At 44.2% G+C, this 15,258-nt stretch overlaps 1 protein-coding gene across 3 annotated transcripts in view; it reads right to left on the bottom strand.

The window, feature by feature from the left end:
- Positions 1-15,258, bottom strand: part of PFKFB1 (6-phosphofructo-2-kinase/fructose-2,6-biphosphatase 1) — a 62,684-nt gene that overhangs the window by 10,513 nt on the left and 36,913 nt on the right. For all 3 annotated transcript variants that reach the window (XM_003276323.4, XM_003276322.3, XM_004092400.2), the window contains 4 exons: positions 14,555-14,676; positions 9,541-9,748; positions 6,716-6,862; positions 3,113-3,217 (listed from right to left, as the gene is read on the bottom strand). In XM_003276323.4, coding sequence (XP_003276371.1) covers positions 3,113-3,217; positions 6,716-6,862; positions 9,541-9,748; positions 14,555-14,676 — 582 coding nt within the window. The remainder of the gene's footprint in view (positions 1-3,112; positions 3,218-6,715; positions 6,863-9,540; positions 9,749-14,554; positions 14,677-15,258) is intronic.

Here is a 15,258-nt window from a genome sequence, read left to right as displayed (position 1 = left end):
GGGTGCAGCACACCAACATGGCACATGTATACATATGTAACAAACCTGTACGTTGTGCATATGTACCCTAAAACTTAAATTATAATAGAAAAAATCCTGTAAGAATTTATAAGCACCAGACTTCCCTCAGGTGGGCTGGTGATTCAGAACTACACTACCCATGTGGTTTGAAGAATGTTATGCTGAGAGTTTAATAAAAAGTGATCCCACGTCGTTAGCTCCCAGGACTGCTTAGAAGAAGCAAATGGAAATCTCTCTGGATTCTCTCAACTCAGGCTGTGTGAGATTCTCATAGGTAAATTCTTGCCAAGCTGGAGTTCATATGACACACAAGGAAATAGGCTACCATGAGTGAGAATAAGCAGAAACAAGAAGAGAACCCTAAAAACTTAAGATAAGGGATGCCACAATATAAAATAAATATTTTTGAAACTTTTAAAGAAATAAAAGGTGGAATAAAAAATGTAAGGAAGAAACAAGATGCCATCAAATATACTATGTAGATTTGAAAAATAACTAAATAGAATTTCAGAAATAAATAGTAGTCATTAAAATTGAAAACTCAGTGGATGGTGTAAGGAGCATATTGGATACTACTTAAATAGTGACTGGAAGATAAAGCTGAAGAAATTACTCAGGATGCAGCAAAAGATACAAAGAGATAGAAAATAGGAAGGAAAAGACATGAAGAATAGAGGCAGGAGTACTATACATCCAACTGTATTTCCAGATGAAGATAATAGAATGTGAGAGATGAATTTTTAAAGATAAATTGTCTGAGAGTTTTCCAGACTTGAAGAAGAATCCCAATCCTCAGATTCAGGAAGTCTCACTAATCCCAAGCTATATATTAATAAATGAAATTATCATCTAGATATATTAGAGGGAAACTTTAAAGCAACAGTGATACAAAAACCTTAAAAGTTGCCAGAGAGGAAAGAAAACTAGACTGACAGCAGATTTCCTAGCCACAGTAGAAGCCAGAAGACAGTGAGGGTAATACTTTCAAAGTGCTGAGAGAAAACAACTGTCAACCTAGAGTTTTCACCCAGCCAAGCATCACTAGGATTGAGGACCCCCTCCTACCAAGACATTTTTAGACAAAAAGAAGGGTATGTTTACTCACTAAAAAAGCTTCTAAAGAAAGATGGAAGGCCGGGTGCGGTGGCTCACGCCTGTAATCCTAGCACTTTGGGAGGCTGAGGTGGGTGGATCATCAGGTCAGGAGATTGAGACCATCCTGGCTAACACGGTAATACCCCATCTCTACTAAAAATACAAAAAATTAGCCAGGTGTGGTGGCAGGCGCCTGTAGTCCCAGCTACTCGGGAGGCTGAGGCAGGAGAATGGCGTGAACCCGGGAGGTGGAGCTTGCAGTGAGCTGAGATGGGGCCACTGCACTCCAGCCTGGGCGAAAGTGCAAGACTCTGTCTCAAAAAATAAATAAATAAATAAATAAAATAAAAAATAAATAAATAAAAATAAAAAAGAAAGACGGAAAATGACCTCAGAAGGAAGATTTGAGGTGCAAGGGGCAAGAATGATCAGAGGAATTGGTAAGCATGTGGTTAAATCTAAATAAACATTGATTGCATACAATAATAACAACAACAGTAATAATTCACTTGGGGGTTAAGACCAAGTTTGACCTAAAATACAAACAATTAACATGTAAATTAGGAGATACAATGGCCAGAGTTTTAAAGTTCTTCTGTTGTTTAGGTAGACGGTAGAGATATTGATTTTAGATTTTGTTAATAATGAATATTAAAATGTTAAGGATTCAAGTTGGTTGCATAATAGCACTCAGCAAAAAATTATTATGAGTGATTTTGAAATATATTTTGAAATACTTTACTGAGATATCGACTAAAAATTGAAAGAATCACGATGAAAAATTTTTAAAATGTTAAGGGTAATCTCTAAATGAATGGAAACAAATTATATAACTTAAATACGGATATAAAAACTTTATCAATCCTAAAGAGGGCAGGAAAAGAGAAAAAACTAAGCAGAGAGCTCAAGACAAGATAATAGTAATAAACTAAAAAAGTTAGTAATTACAATAAAAGTAAATATACCAAACTTACCATTCAAAAGACATATTTTCAGTTTGGATTAAAAACAACGAAACCTAACTATAAGCTGTTTATAAGAGACACAAAACAAAGATACACAGAGAAGTTGAAAGTAAATGAATAGCTAAAAGTGAACTAGGTAAGCAGTCACCAGAAGTCACTGAATCTCGTACAGCTATATTAATATCAGATAAAATAAGTTTTTAGGCAAAAAGAATTATTGAGGAGAAAGAGGTTTGGTCATTATGTAATAATAAAATGTGCAATTCACTGAGAAGATATAATTGCTTTAATTTTGTATACCTCTAATAACATAGCCTCTAAATACTTAAAGGAAAATGAGGGCAAATTAAGATGAATTTTATAATGTCATCTCTGTGGGTGAAGATTAAAAATGTGAAAGTGTTGTATAACTGAATAGAATATCTATTGTTTTATCTTCCCAGATGTCCTTCTTTTCTAATAACTTTTCCCAGCAATGTATATCAGAAATAAAGTATGACTAATAAATGCTCTAAAATGTGGAACTGGCTAAGTGGAGGCTTGATCAAAAGCAATGAGCATTCATCTCATATGGGGATAGGGAACTGATGGTCTGGTTCATGTAGTGGCAAAGAAGTTGATTAAATTATTAGCCATTGTCCCTTCGGACAATGCCAACTGCCCAGAGAGGCTGGAGCTTTAGGCAACTTGGCAACAAAATATCAGGAAATCGGAGTATGTTGAACTATTTAAAGTGTCTTCATGAAGGGATACCAGAGACAAGGTCCAGGATAAAGTGAGCACTTCTGAAGCAGAAAGAGAATAAACAAGAAAATTATGTAGCTTTTAAAAGAAAGGGATGGATCTATTGCCTATAGCCAAGAATCTAAAACAACCAAGGGCCAGATAATCATGTGCCTTGTGGGATGGCAGCTGCTGCAAGATATGCTTACTCTGCTTCTAAAGCTGTCTAGACAATTGTGGAATCCTAGCAGTTGCAATGAAGACACTGGGGAGTAGTCCTAGGCATTAGGCCACCCCCCAAACCTTACCTCTCCCTTGGGATAGCGGTAGCGATATTTATCTTGGTCTCGCAGTGCAAATTCTTCAGGGTAATGTTCCTGGATTTCTTCATAGGTCATCTCCTCACAGACACCCTGAGAAAAAGTATTTGGGGGCAAAAGTATTCACAGGATGAAATTCCACAGAGTCTTTGCCATAAATCTTCGATGATTGTGAAACATCGAAGCATGAGCACTTGGATCTCTGTGAACATAGCTCTGGGTTTGTGCCTGTTGTCTATAAGTGTGTATGCGTGTGTGTGTGTGTGTGTGTGTGTATGAGGTGTGTGGCTGTGTGGATGTGACAGTGAGTGTATGTGAATAGATGTGTTCAGGCTGAGTGTATGATGTTTTTCTATGATTGTACAGATAGGTCTGTAGGTGTACATTATACATATAAGTATGTATTTTTATAATATATGGGCATAAGGATTTGTGGCTGTGTTTACAAGTCTGTGTGCAGCATGTTTATGATATGTACTTGTGGTATGTTTAAGGACTTATGCCTTTTGTTTGTGTATTTGTCTCAGCATATGTTGTGTGCTTGCATGTGTGTGTATGTGTGTGTTTAGGGTTTCTAAGCATCTGAGAATGTGTCCATGTGGTCTTTCCATGCAGGTCTCAGTGTGTCTGTGGCATGTGTGTCTGTTAATGTATATGTCCCTCATTATGTCACTGGTGTATATGTGAGAGTATCTGTGTGCCTGTGTCTGAAGTAGGTGTCTGAAGACCTCCACTTTGGGAACTCTGGCAGATAAACAGGCATCCACAGACATCTCAGACAGGAAAAATTAATAAATTCCTAATAGTTTCAGAGTGGATTTGGGGGAGATACACTCTCCTCACTCAAAAAAGGAATTGAGTGCTCAGAGAATGAGTTTCTAAGGAGCTTATGAGAGATTCCAAGTCTACTGAGAAACTCCCAGAGGTGAGGTGACTGCTGCTGGTGGTGGAGAGTGATGTTGGGTTTCTAGGGTTTCTTTCTGGGTATGTGCATTCCAATTAAATCTCCCTGTAGGGGGCCAGTGGCCTCTGGTTGTTGTCTATTGGGCCCATCTACCATGCCCCCATCAGGGGTGAGGAAGTGAACCCCTACCCCAACCCACAAACATCTCTGCAGTGTGAAACTTCTCCAACCCACACTGCCCATGGAAGAAAGTGCACCCTACTGGGTACATGAGGTCCTTCCAGATTGGCTTCAACTTTCTCTTCTGAGGAGTACTAGGAGCCTGTTGCCTGTGGAAATGGTCATTGACTCCTTATTGAGTCAAACTGCTTAACCTCTCCGAATTTTACTTTCCTTATCTGCAAAATGTGGAGAATTGGAACTACTTCATAAAAGTGTTTTGAATATTGGAAAAATGTAAGTAAAAGATACTAGTACACAATGCGCAAGGGACATTTTAAAGACTCAATCATTAGAATGAAGTATTAATATTTTATTACTCATGGAAAATAAACCAGAAACTTAAATTCTTGCTTTATCTTCATCCTAAATTCTTGCTTCTTCCTCACTCACCCCTCATAGCCAATTCCTGAGATTTCACCTCCTAAAGCTCTCTCAAATCGATTCCTTTTTTCCTCCCTCTCCATTTGTACTACTACAACCTTAGCATTTCCACATACATACAATACCCTCTTTGTTTATGAAGTTCCCTATCCCTGTCTGTCTGCCTGGAATGTCATTCTTGATCCTTTCTACTTGGTTCACTGTTACTCAAACCTGAGGCTTCAGCTAGGTATCACTTCTTCCAGGTAGATCTTGGCTGAGTTAGGTGTCCTGCCCCAAAGTCTATGCACCCATAGTCTTACCTATCAGAGCCTGTATCACACATGCTGTTCTCTATTTCTCTGTTTATTCCTCTGTCTACCCTATTTAGCCTGAAAATTCAGTGAAGACAGGAATGAATTAGATCAATTTCCACCTCCAGCATCACTCCAGAACCTGAAACAAGGAGGGGTTCAATAAATGTTTACACCACATGTGGGCCAGAAATAAGACGCCACCAAACTTCTGATGAAGAAATTTCATATTTGCTTGCATATATTTTATAGCAAATGTATGTGGTATACAGAACAATGCTGTATAGCCCTTTTCTAACTATGTGTATTTCTGTACCTCTATATTTATATACACATATGTATGAATGTACACACACATATATGTCTGTTTCTATAGAGGCATATCTAGCAGGCGAGTAAGTTAACCTACCCACATGCAAGTTATTTACACAAGTGGTGAAGCTTTTATGTTGACGCCTAACAATCATAACCTGTGCACTGAACAGTGCAGGTGAACAATGGAGAGGAAACAGCTCCTTTCTCAAAGAGCTCATGGAAGAACCTGACCCTGAAGAGAGACTGCTATACCACTAGAGTTGCGTCCTTCACATCTCTCTCTTCCTCATCCCTTACAGCCAGTGCACCAGCAAGCCCTGCTGATTCCACCTTAAATTTTTTTTTTTTTGAGACAGGGCCTTGATTGTCACTCAGGCTGGAGTGCAGTGGCATGATCACAGCTCACTGCAGCCTCAACCTCCCAGGCTTAAACAATCCTCCTATCTCAGCCTCCTGAGTAGCTGGGGTCACAGGCATGCACCACTACACCCAGCTAATTTTTAAATTGTTTGTAGAGATGGGGTTTTACTATGTTGCTCAGGCTGGTCTCCAACTCCTGAGCTCAAGTGATCCTCCCACCTAGGCCTCCCAAAGTGCTGGGATTACAGGCATGAGCCACTGCACCTGGCCTGATTCCACCTTTGAAACATTCCCAAAGTCCTTCTTCATTCCATCTCCGATGCCACTACTCTGGTCCAACATGCCCCCACCTCTTGCCAGACTAATGAAGTCAACTTCTTACTGGTCTGCATGTTCATTCTGGCCTTCCTCCCACCAAGTTTCCACACATGCCCAGAGTGGGCTTTCTTTAAAAATATGCAACACATTCAGATTACTCCAACTTGATGTGGACCCCATCAATGGCATCTCGTTGTTAGGGCAGCATTTGAATCCCTCAACATGAACTATAAAGCCTGGTGGCCTGGCTTCCTTTCTAGCCTCATCTTCCTTTTCTTCAGATCTCACTATTGCTGTCCCATCCTCTGTGCTATTCTTTCCTTCAATTCCCTGAAATTGCCATGCTCTCTTCTCATCTCTGGGTCTTCACATGAGTTATTTTCTGTCTCTGAATTAAATTTATTTCCCCACTCCCCAGACCATTTCATCTCCTTCTTATATCACCTCTAGCTTCCTCCAGGAAGCTTTCCTTGTAAATTCCCCAAGACCAAGTTGAGTCAGGAGCACTCTCACCCTCTGATCCTCCATAATCCCTTCTACTTCTCTCATAGCCCTTTGTCACACTGAGATGTAATGTCCTATTTACTGTTTGTCTTTAGGATGAAGGCAGAGACTTTGTCTATTCGGGCCTTCACTGGATCCCCAAGACATAGAATAAGGTCTGGCACATGGCTAGTTGTCAAAAAAGTTTGTTGAATTAATTAGGCTCCCCATAGGGGCTGGAGCAGAGGCAACCCAGGGGATAATCCCAGACGCAAGTTACCCCCACACACAGGAGATTCACCCCATGCATCTCACCGCATCAATCTCATTCAGGGCCTTCCACTGCTCATAGGGGACACCCAGGGCCTCAGCTGTCTGGATGGTCCTCTTCATGTGACTGGTCCATACCTTCAGGGAGCTGATGCCCTGGGACTGAATGAAGTTGGCCAGGGCATAGGCATACTAGGGTGTGGGGATGCAGAGGAGGAGAGAAAGGGAAAAGGAGAGGTGAGAGAGAGCAGGGTGGCCATCAGAACAAGCTCAGATCTGCCACAGATTGAGTGGTGATGAACAAGCAAAGCAAAGAGTTTAAATGTTCCAAATTTATAAAAAGCCATACTCTTTCCCATGTGATGGTGGGCCAAGAGAATAGAAAAGAGCATGACAGAGAGAGAGAAAGAGAGAGAGTGCGTGTGCACGCGCGCTCATTTGACGATTGCTCACCAAAGCCCCTACTTGGTTATTCATTCCTTCATACAGGCCCGCCTCTAACATTTGTGGAGCCTGGGACAAGAGTACCAATGGAGGCACTCCATGCACAGTCTATCTCTCCATTTCTGGCTCTATCCTGCACTTCTATGTGCCTTTAGTACATGCTTGTGGATAACCAAGTCACATGACTGAGTTCTATTCACATTTCCACCTCCACTGATCCCCATGCTCCACAAACAGCAACCCCTTGGTCCTGTGATATGGCCTGACCTCAAGTGGACAGACTCTAGCATAGGCCCATGTAGGCACTGAAAGCGGACTCTAGACAATAAGGGCAAAGAATTCTAGGGTTGGGGGTACCCAGATTACGGACTGGAAGTAGGGGTTGTGGGATTTGGGAGACATTACTTTTTGACACTGTGAACACTTATTGCTTAAGCAGGGTTCCTGGTACCCAGGTTCTAAGGGCATTCACACATGTATTGAGTGTTTGTGGCCCTGTGCTGGGTGCTGGGGTATTCTTGTTCTCAAGACATGGCCAGTCCAGTGAGGGAAACACTGGCAGCACCGAGGGGAACCACAAAGGGCTGTGGGAGCCCAGAGGAGCTAGTGATTTCCTCCTCTGTGTACAGGTGTGTTGTTAACCACTGATGGCATGTGTTAGGAACATCTGCACAGGTGCATAGGTCCAGGCACACATTTTTATATGCGGCTATAGGCGTTTCATACATACATTTCATTATAGACATGAGTCAGGAGTCAGCGTGCTCTGGTGGAAGGAGCCCTTGACAGGGAGCTATGAGCCGTAGGTTAAACTCCCTCAGCGCCCTTACATGGTCCCTTGTGCCCTCGGACACATCCCTGCCCCTCTCTGGCCTCATATCCAAAGAGCATTGGCTCACCTGGCCTGCTGTCTGGGGGCCGCACTTTAGATAGTGAATGGGGAGCACCCAGACCACAGCCTGGTACACAGTGGGTGCTGCACAAGTGAGAGCTACCTCGACGGGGAGGTGCTTTGTAAACTGGGCCTGGTGCTCTGTGAGAAGCATGAAGGTGGTGCCAGCTGTGTGCATGCACACACACACAGGTTTGTGTGCAGGGAGGCATGCCCTGTGGAGACAGCCACGTGTCCAGCTGGGCTCCGAGCTGTGTAGGCAGGGCCGGGCTGGCTCCACCCAAGACGGCCCTGGCTGCAGGGGCTGCCATGGGCTGGGATCACACCTCCAGCAGCCTCTGACTCTGCTCTGAGGAGTGGGACATGAGGGAGTCACAAGTCAGCGTCTACCTCGAGGGGAGGCCGTCAGTCTGGAGGTAACAGAAAGGGAGACACCAGGGTGTGGCCATCCAGGGTAGTGCCTTGCTTGGGGCACCCTCCATCTCCAGTGGGAGAGCTGAGGGCAGGCCAGTAGGCCCAGCTTTCAGTTCTGGCTCTGTCTCATCCTGGCCGCCTGCCCTGGGGCTGCTCTCTGCTTCTTCATCCATAAACTGGTGGCAGGAATGCCCACCCCACAGACCTGTGGTGAAGATGAAATGAGCCATACATTCGGAAGAAGATGGCACCGTGACTGTGCATAGGTGTCCGATAAATGACAATCATGACAACAACTGTCCTTCCTGCACTTCATTTCCCACCTGTTCCATCCCCAAGTGGTCCTGCCAACAGCAACAATACCTGTGCCAATAAGCCCAGGCACAGGCCAAATGCTGTGGAAATGGATCACTGTATTCAGCCAGCAACCAGCCAGCAGGTCACTGTGCTGGGCTGGGGAGAAGATACTCAGGCCAGGAGAGCCACACATAGGCCAGAACTGGGAGAGCTGGAGCCCAGGGCATGGCAACCTGCCTGGAAGGGAGGAGAGGAAGGGGAGGGCTTCCTGGAGCAGGTGCTGGGCCTTGGAAGGGAGTGGGGAGGACAGGAAGGACACTGTCATGAGTGGGGACAGGGGCTGCCAGTGTGACACCTGCATTGGGGTAAGGTCGGGAGGGCAGAATTGGGGAGAAGAGTGATTCAAGTGTGGGTCTCTCAGGGCAGCTGTCTGTGCCACTGACAGTCACTCACTGACAGAGGAGACAGAAGAGGGTAGACTAGGTGGGGGAGCTGCACCAGCAAAGGCACAAAGTCGTGAGAAAGATGAGGGAACCAGTCAGGCAGGGCCAAGGGAGTCACTGTCATGGAGCAGCTGGCTTTGGGCAGGCCTTGGGTGCCAGGGCAAAGCTCTTAGATCTGCAGAACAGGTGGCATTGGGAGCCATTCGGCAGCTGGGTCGAGACTGAGTGGCTGATGGGTGGAAGAGCAGGAGTGATGGAATCTGCTTCTACCCCATCCCTGGGTCATCCCATCTCAGGACCCAGAATGTGGCCACCACTACACCTCCAGCCCACCTAGGAGAGCCCAGCCAACCCTTCTGGGTGTGTGTGGCCCACCCTACCTGCTTGCCGCGAACTGAGAGGCCAGAGTCACCTCCGATGCGGCCTCTGATGTTGAGTTCACTCTCACCATGCCGGCATAGGTAGATGGAGCGAGGTGTGACGTGGATATTCATGAGGTAGTAGACTGTGCGGCTCTGGATGTGATCCTGCACTCGGTTCACCATGTAGCGTGTGCCCACGTCGAAGATCTTGATGTAGGACAGGTGGCTGGGCCAGACCCAAGCAGGAGCAAGGGCAGCTCAGGGGCTAATGGTGGTAGGGTTGACCCCAAGGGAAATCCCGAACCACACACCCTTTCAAACCTCTTCCACAACCCAGCTGTCACCTAATGTGATGCCATGCCTTGCCCTGTACCGAGTACCTGTCCTAGAGACTTGGTTATTGGCCATCCAAAGGAGCTCATTGCATGCTACCATTTCCCCCTGTCTCCTTCCTTCAGCCTCAACTTGAGCCAAACTGCCTTTTCACCTTCACTCATCCTATTACAGGCAGCTGGGTTCTCTCTTCTGTGGTTCACACCCCTAACATAGTCAGAGAGAAGCAGTATCCTTTGCATCCCTGGCTGGCTCCAATGTCTTACTGGCAGCTCCTGACTTGTTCACTCCCCTACTCTTTTTTTTTTTTTTTAGCCTCTGCTACATATTGTCCTTTATACTCTACACACAGCTACCAGATTGCGTCTGTGTGCATATGTGTGTCTGTGCATATGTGTGTGTTTCTCTCCTCACTCAGAAGTGGGGTTGGCCTGGGTTATTTTCCTATTGCTATGCAGTCAACAAGCATACTCCAAACATACTCCTCTGTTCTAGGCATTGTGCTTGGCAAGGAGACCCAGTGTCTGTGCTTTGGGAGCTTTCTGGCCAGTCAGGAACAAATACTTGGAAACACATGATCAGTGCTCAACATTCATTCCATATATAGTCACTCCCTCTAAGGTGTGCCAAGTAGTGGGGCATGGGGATACAGAGGTGGTCCACAACATCATTGGGGGACTTGTGGTCCTTGTCCCAAGTTCCTAACTGTATCCTCAATTCTGTGCTCTGTCATGAACTAATACCTATACACTGAATAATATTTAAACTGTTCAACCACCCGTTTGTGTAGAAGCTGGAGGGTGGAGTGTAGGCACTGACTAATCAGAAGACTAGAAACATGGAGCAAGATTTCTGAGGCCTACGCTGTACCAGGCATAAAATCCTTTAGTCGTTGGCCTGTACAGAGTTCAGAGAAATCCCTGGGAAGAGGAATGGAAGGCTGGGGCAATGGGGTGACACCAGCAGCCCTGGTTGCATGGTAACAAAACCAAGTGAATGGAAAGAGCTGCACTGCACTAACTCGAGGCAGGTAAGGTTGCTGATAGGTTTGGTTTCAGAAAGCCTCTCCCTAGAGCTTCCTAGAGAAGCCCTTTATGGCTGCACCACACTCATCATGCCCATCTGTGCCTAATGGCTTCCACAAGGCACTTGTATTTGTTGAACATTTTCTGTGCATCTGGCAGGGAGTGGGAACTTTTAAGCGCATGAATCCTCATAATATTGCTACAGAGCAGACATTATCACCTCTGTTTCAAAGGTGAGGAAACTGAGGCATAGAGAGAGAAAGTGATTTTCCCAGGGCCACCTTCTTGGGAAGAAGTACCCCAGAATGCTCCCCTCTCCAATCATTTCTTCTAGAACCCTCAGAGCCTAGGGGTAGAAAATATCTGATGTAAACTTGTTGCCTGGCTACTGTCTGTTCCTAACACTCGGTCCTTTGAGGCTCTAGGAGCTTCCAAATTCCTCAGCTTAGTCTGATCTTCTGGTTTTGCCTTCTCACACTGGGCCCAGTTGGCCTCACTTTATGGTCCCATGCCCATACCCATATCTTCTCTGTTTCATTCTTGTCTTCATACCTTTGCTATTACACTTGGAATATTTTCTGTATTTCTCTACTCTTGTTCAGATTTAACTAGGCACTTACAAAGTGCTATTCTCTTTGCCCGATTTCCAAAGTTGAGCTGCTATGCATTTATACCTCAAGAGCCGGCATATTCACTCTCTTTTTTGAGACCAGGATCATGTGAAGTCATTTAGAGGTGTTCCACACCAAAAATAGTAGAGTAGCTAATGCCTACCCTCATCCAAATTTTTAATTTTATTTAAAAAAATTTAAAAAAAATTTTAAATTTTTATTTAAAATAAAAATTATAAACTATAGAATATGGAGAGGTCCTCCCAAGTTCTGGTTTTATATTTTTCCACTTTGACTACCTTGATGATGTTTTTGAAATATACAATATTAAGACTGAATATGACTGGTCTTCATGTTTGAAAGCACAAGATATTCTTTTCACAGTTTAACACTGTCTTGCTTTTTGCTTTTCTTTTTTAATAGAAAGTATTGGGAAATGCAAACTGATAAACACTTACTGACTCTGAATCTTAGCTAGAAGAATCCTCTTATTCCTTGACAACTACTTCTTAACTGGGGACCTGGAGCCTTGGATGGCAAAGAGACAGGACTAGCTGAGGCTTAGAGAGTGAATAACTAATGACTAGGCCCACTGAAATGCTTTGATAACCATTTCCTGTGGGATTTATAAAAGCAAGCCATTAAAGAATATCAGCAGCAATAACTTACATATATGTATGTATTATATAATATATATATGTATATGGTCATGCACCACATAACGTTTCAGTCAACAATGGGCCACATATACAACGGTGGTCCCATAAGCTGATAACAACACTGGCCGGGCACGGTGGCTCATGCCTGTAATCCCAGCACTTTGGGAGGCCGAGGCAGGTGGATTACAAAGTCAGGAGTTTAAGACCAGCCTGACCAACATAGTGAAACCCCGTCTCTACTAAAAATACAAAAAAAAAAAAAATTAGCCAGGCGTGGTGGTGCATGCCTGTAATCCCAGCTACTCAGGAGGCTGAGGCAGGAGAATCACTTGAACCCGGGAGGCAAAGGTTGCAGTGAGCTGAGATTGCACCACTGCACTCCAGCCTGGGCAACAGAGCCAGACTCCAACTCAGAAAAAAAAAAAAAAGATTAAAAAAAAAAGAAATATACAATATTATAAAAGCCTTTAAGCCAGCTGGGTGCGGTGGCTCATGCCTGTAATCCCAGCACTTTGGGAGGCCAAGGCGGGCAGATCATTTGAGGTCAGGAGTTCGAGACCAGCCTGGCCAACATGGTGAAACCCTATCTCTAATAAAAATACAAAAATTAGCCAGGCACGGTGGCGGGCACCTGTAGTCCCAGCTACTCAGGAGGCTGAAACAGGAGAATTGCTTGAACCCAGGGGGCAGAGGTTGCAGTGAGCCGAGATCACGCAATTGCACCCCAGCCTGGGTGACAGAGTGGGACTCTGTCTCAAAAATAAAAATAAATAAATAAATAAATAAATAAAAGTTTTTAAGATAGTTTTTTTTTTCTTAGTTTGGTAGCCCCTATCTTGCTGGTAACCTCTGTGTAGTCTGCCTATTGGGTAATCCAGTTCTTTTAGACCTTCTTCCTCCAAGCTGGACTGGGTCCCATGTTCCTACAGCCCAATTGGTTTACTGTCATCAGAGCTGTGACCAACTGTGTACTCATTGTTTTCTCCAACTAACTGGACATTCTGTCAAATCAGCGACAGCCCTTTCCTCTTTTGATTCCATGTTCAGGGCTGGGACCTGATGCATAGACTGTAAATGTCTGTTGATGGAAAAATGATGACATAAAGCTGACTTTCTAGATCTGTCTTCTTCTGGCCCAAACTAATTCATCAAACAGCAACCTAGCAACTACAGGGTCTAGGCCCAGGGCTGGGGCTTTGTCAATGCCGTTCTTTCACTTACACCCTTCATCCCGGCCTTCAGGCTCCTTTCACCATATGCCGTTAGCCCATGTTGTGCCTTTGTGATAATTTTAAAAAACCGTACTTTCCTCAGGGTCACATAGCCCTACTTCAGCACACATCTTGGTGAGAGAAGCGAGTGTACCCTTGACCAGGGTGCCTGTACAACGAACAATCTGCACAACTGGGATATGGGTTCGAGTATATATTGTGCTACTGACTCACTCATTGTGTAGCCCAAGGTAAGACTTTGACTTGATCTGGGTCTCAGTTTCTCCATCTAAAGAGTGGGGCAGTAACAGTGCTCATTTCTTGGTACTTCAGTTGGGTAAGGCCACTCTTTAGATTTCTTAGAGTGGTGATGACCATTTGAAGCCTCTTTATACTTCTCACTTGGGGTCTCTTCTCATCATAATGCATTTTCAAAGAGAGCAGGGTTCTGGGAACATTCTACATCTAAAACTCACATCTGCTCTCTCCTATCTTTAGTTGGTATTATGACAGAGCATTTCTTGTTTTTTTTTTGTGGGTCTTCTCATATGTTAAAGCACTATAGAAGCTACCCGAGGATAGAACCCACCTCTTTTGCCCCTATTTATACCCCCCTACATATACCACAGCCCAAAGGGTCCAAATACTTGTTGATTGATGAGACATGGGAGTGTTGTGAAAAGAGACATGACTAGGAGACAGAACATGTAATTAGAATCCTAGCTCTACACCTTGTGGTGGGAGCTTGGGAAAGTAATTTCAGCTCTCTAAGACTCAATTTCTTTTTCTTGAAATTTTATGATCATAAGACTTATCTCAGCCTCCTTTACAGGAGACCTAGAGGATTAAATGTAAGAAAGAAGGTAAACATGTTTGGAAACTGAAGTGTCATTCATGTGTGAAGAACACTTTTGTAATAATAATCGCAACACCCACAGGAGGGGGGCATTTGTTCCCAGGGTACTGAACTGTTCATATTGCTCAGGCAAACACTATTTTAGTCATCTTAGGAAAACCTTACACATCAAGGAATCAGAGCTGAAAGGATCCTTGAAGAAAGATCAAGTTCAGTTTCCTGATATTACAGATAGAGAAGTTGAGGCCCAGAAAGGGAGGATATTTACTCTAGGTTCGACAGGATATCAAAACTGGGTGAAAGATCTAGACCTTGACTTTGGGGTGCTGGCTCTTACCTGTCCAGTTCCTCATCCAAGGATTGGTAGTTGACCTCATAGCACTCAATTCTCTTTAGAAAGTCTTCCAGAACCTTTTCCCGGTCACAGTCTATATAATCAGGGCTGCCAAGTTTCACTTGCTGGGAGCAGGGAGAACAGAGGTATCAAGGGAGACATTGGGAGACAGATGGTTTTCTTTGGAAGGTCACTTAGAGACCATTGAGTACAAGATGCCTCATTATAAAGATGAGGGAATTGAGACCTGGAGAACACATCTTGCCCAAGTTTACAAAAATCAGCCAATTGAAAAGAAGCTGATTGTGTGACTCCTCATTCCTAATCTCAAACAAGGCCTGTTACATTATACTCAGTCCCAGAGCACACACTGCTTATAAAAGAAGAACATTTATAAGAGGACCAGAAATTGTGATATGAGAAATGGCTGAAGAAGAGGAACTAGAGATCTTAGCCAGGGGTCATTATGGCTTACATGTATCAAGTGTTTACTGGGAGATTATGACATGCTGTCTTTGGATTTCTGAAGACTGGCCTCTCCTAATCCACCAATACCCACGTCTCCTCCCCACAGTCCTCATCTCAGGTACTGGCACTATCACCTACCCAGTCATATGATCCTAAATGGAACCTGGGAGTCATCCTAGATGTCTGTCTTTCATCCCTCACCTCTTAGCAGGTACCAAATCCTCTCCACTCTATCATCT

The sequence above is a fragment of the Nomascus leucogenys genome, chromosome X, assembly GCF_006542625.1.
Source record: "Nomascus leucogenys isolate Asia chromosome X, Asia_NLE_v1, whole genome shotgun sequence".
Lineage (NCBI taxonomy): Eukaryota > Metazoa > Chordata > Mammalia > Primates > Hylobatidae > Nomascus > Nomascus leucogenys.
Note: the sequence above shows the minus strand (reverse complement) of the source record. Positions and strands in the feature narration are given on the sequence as shown.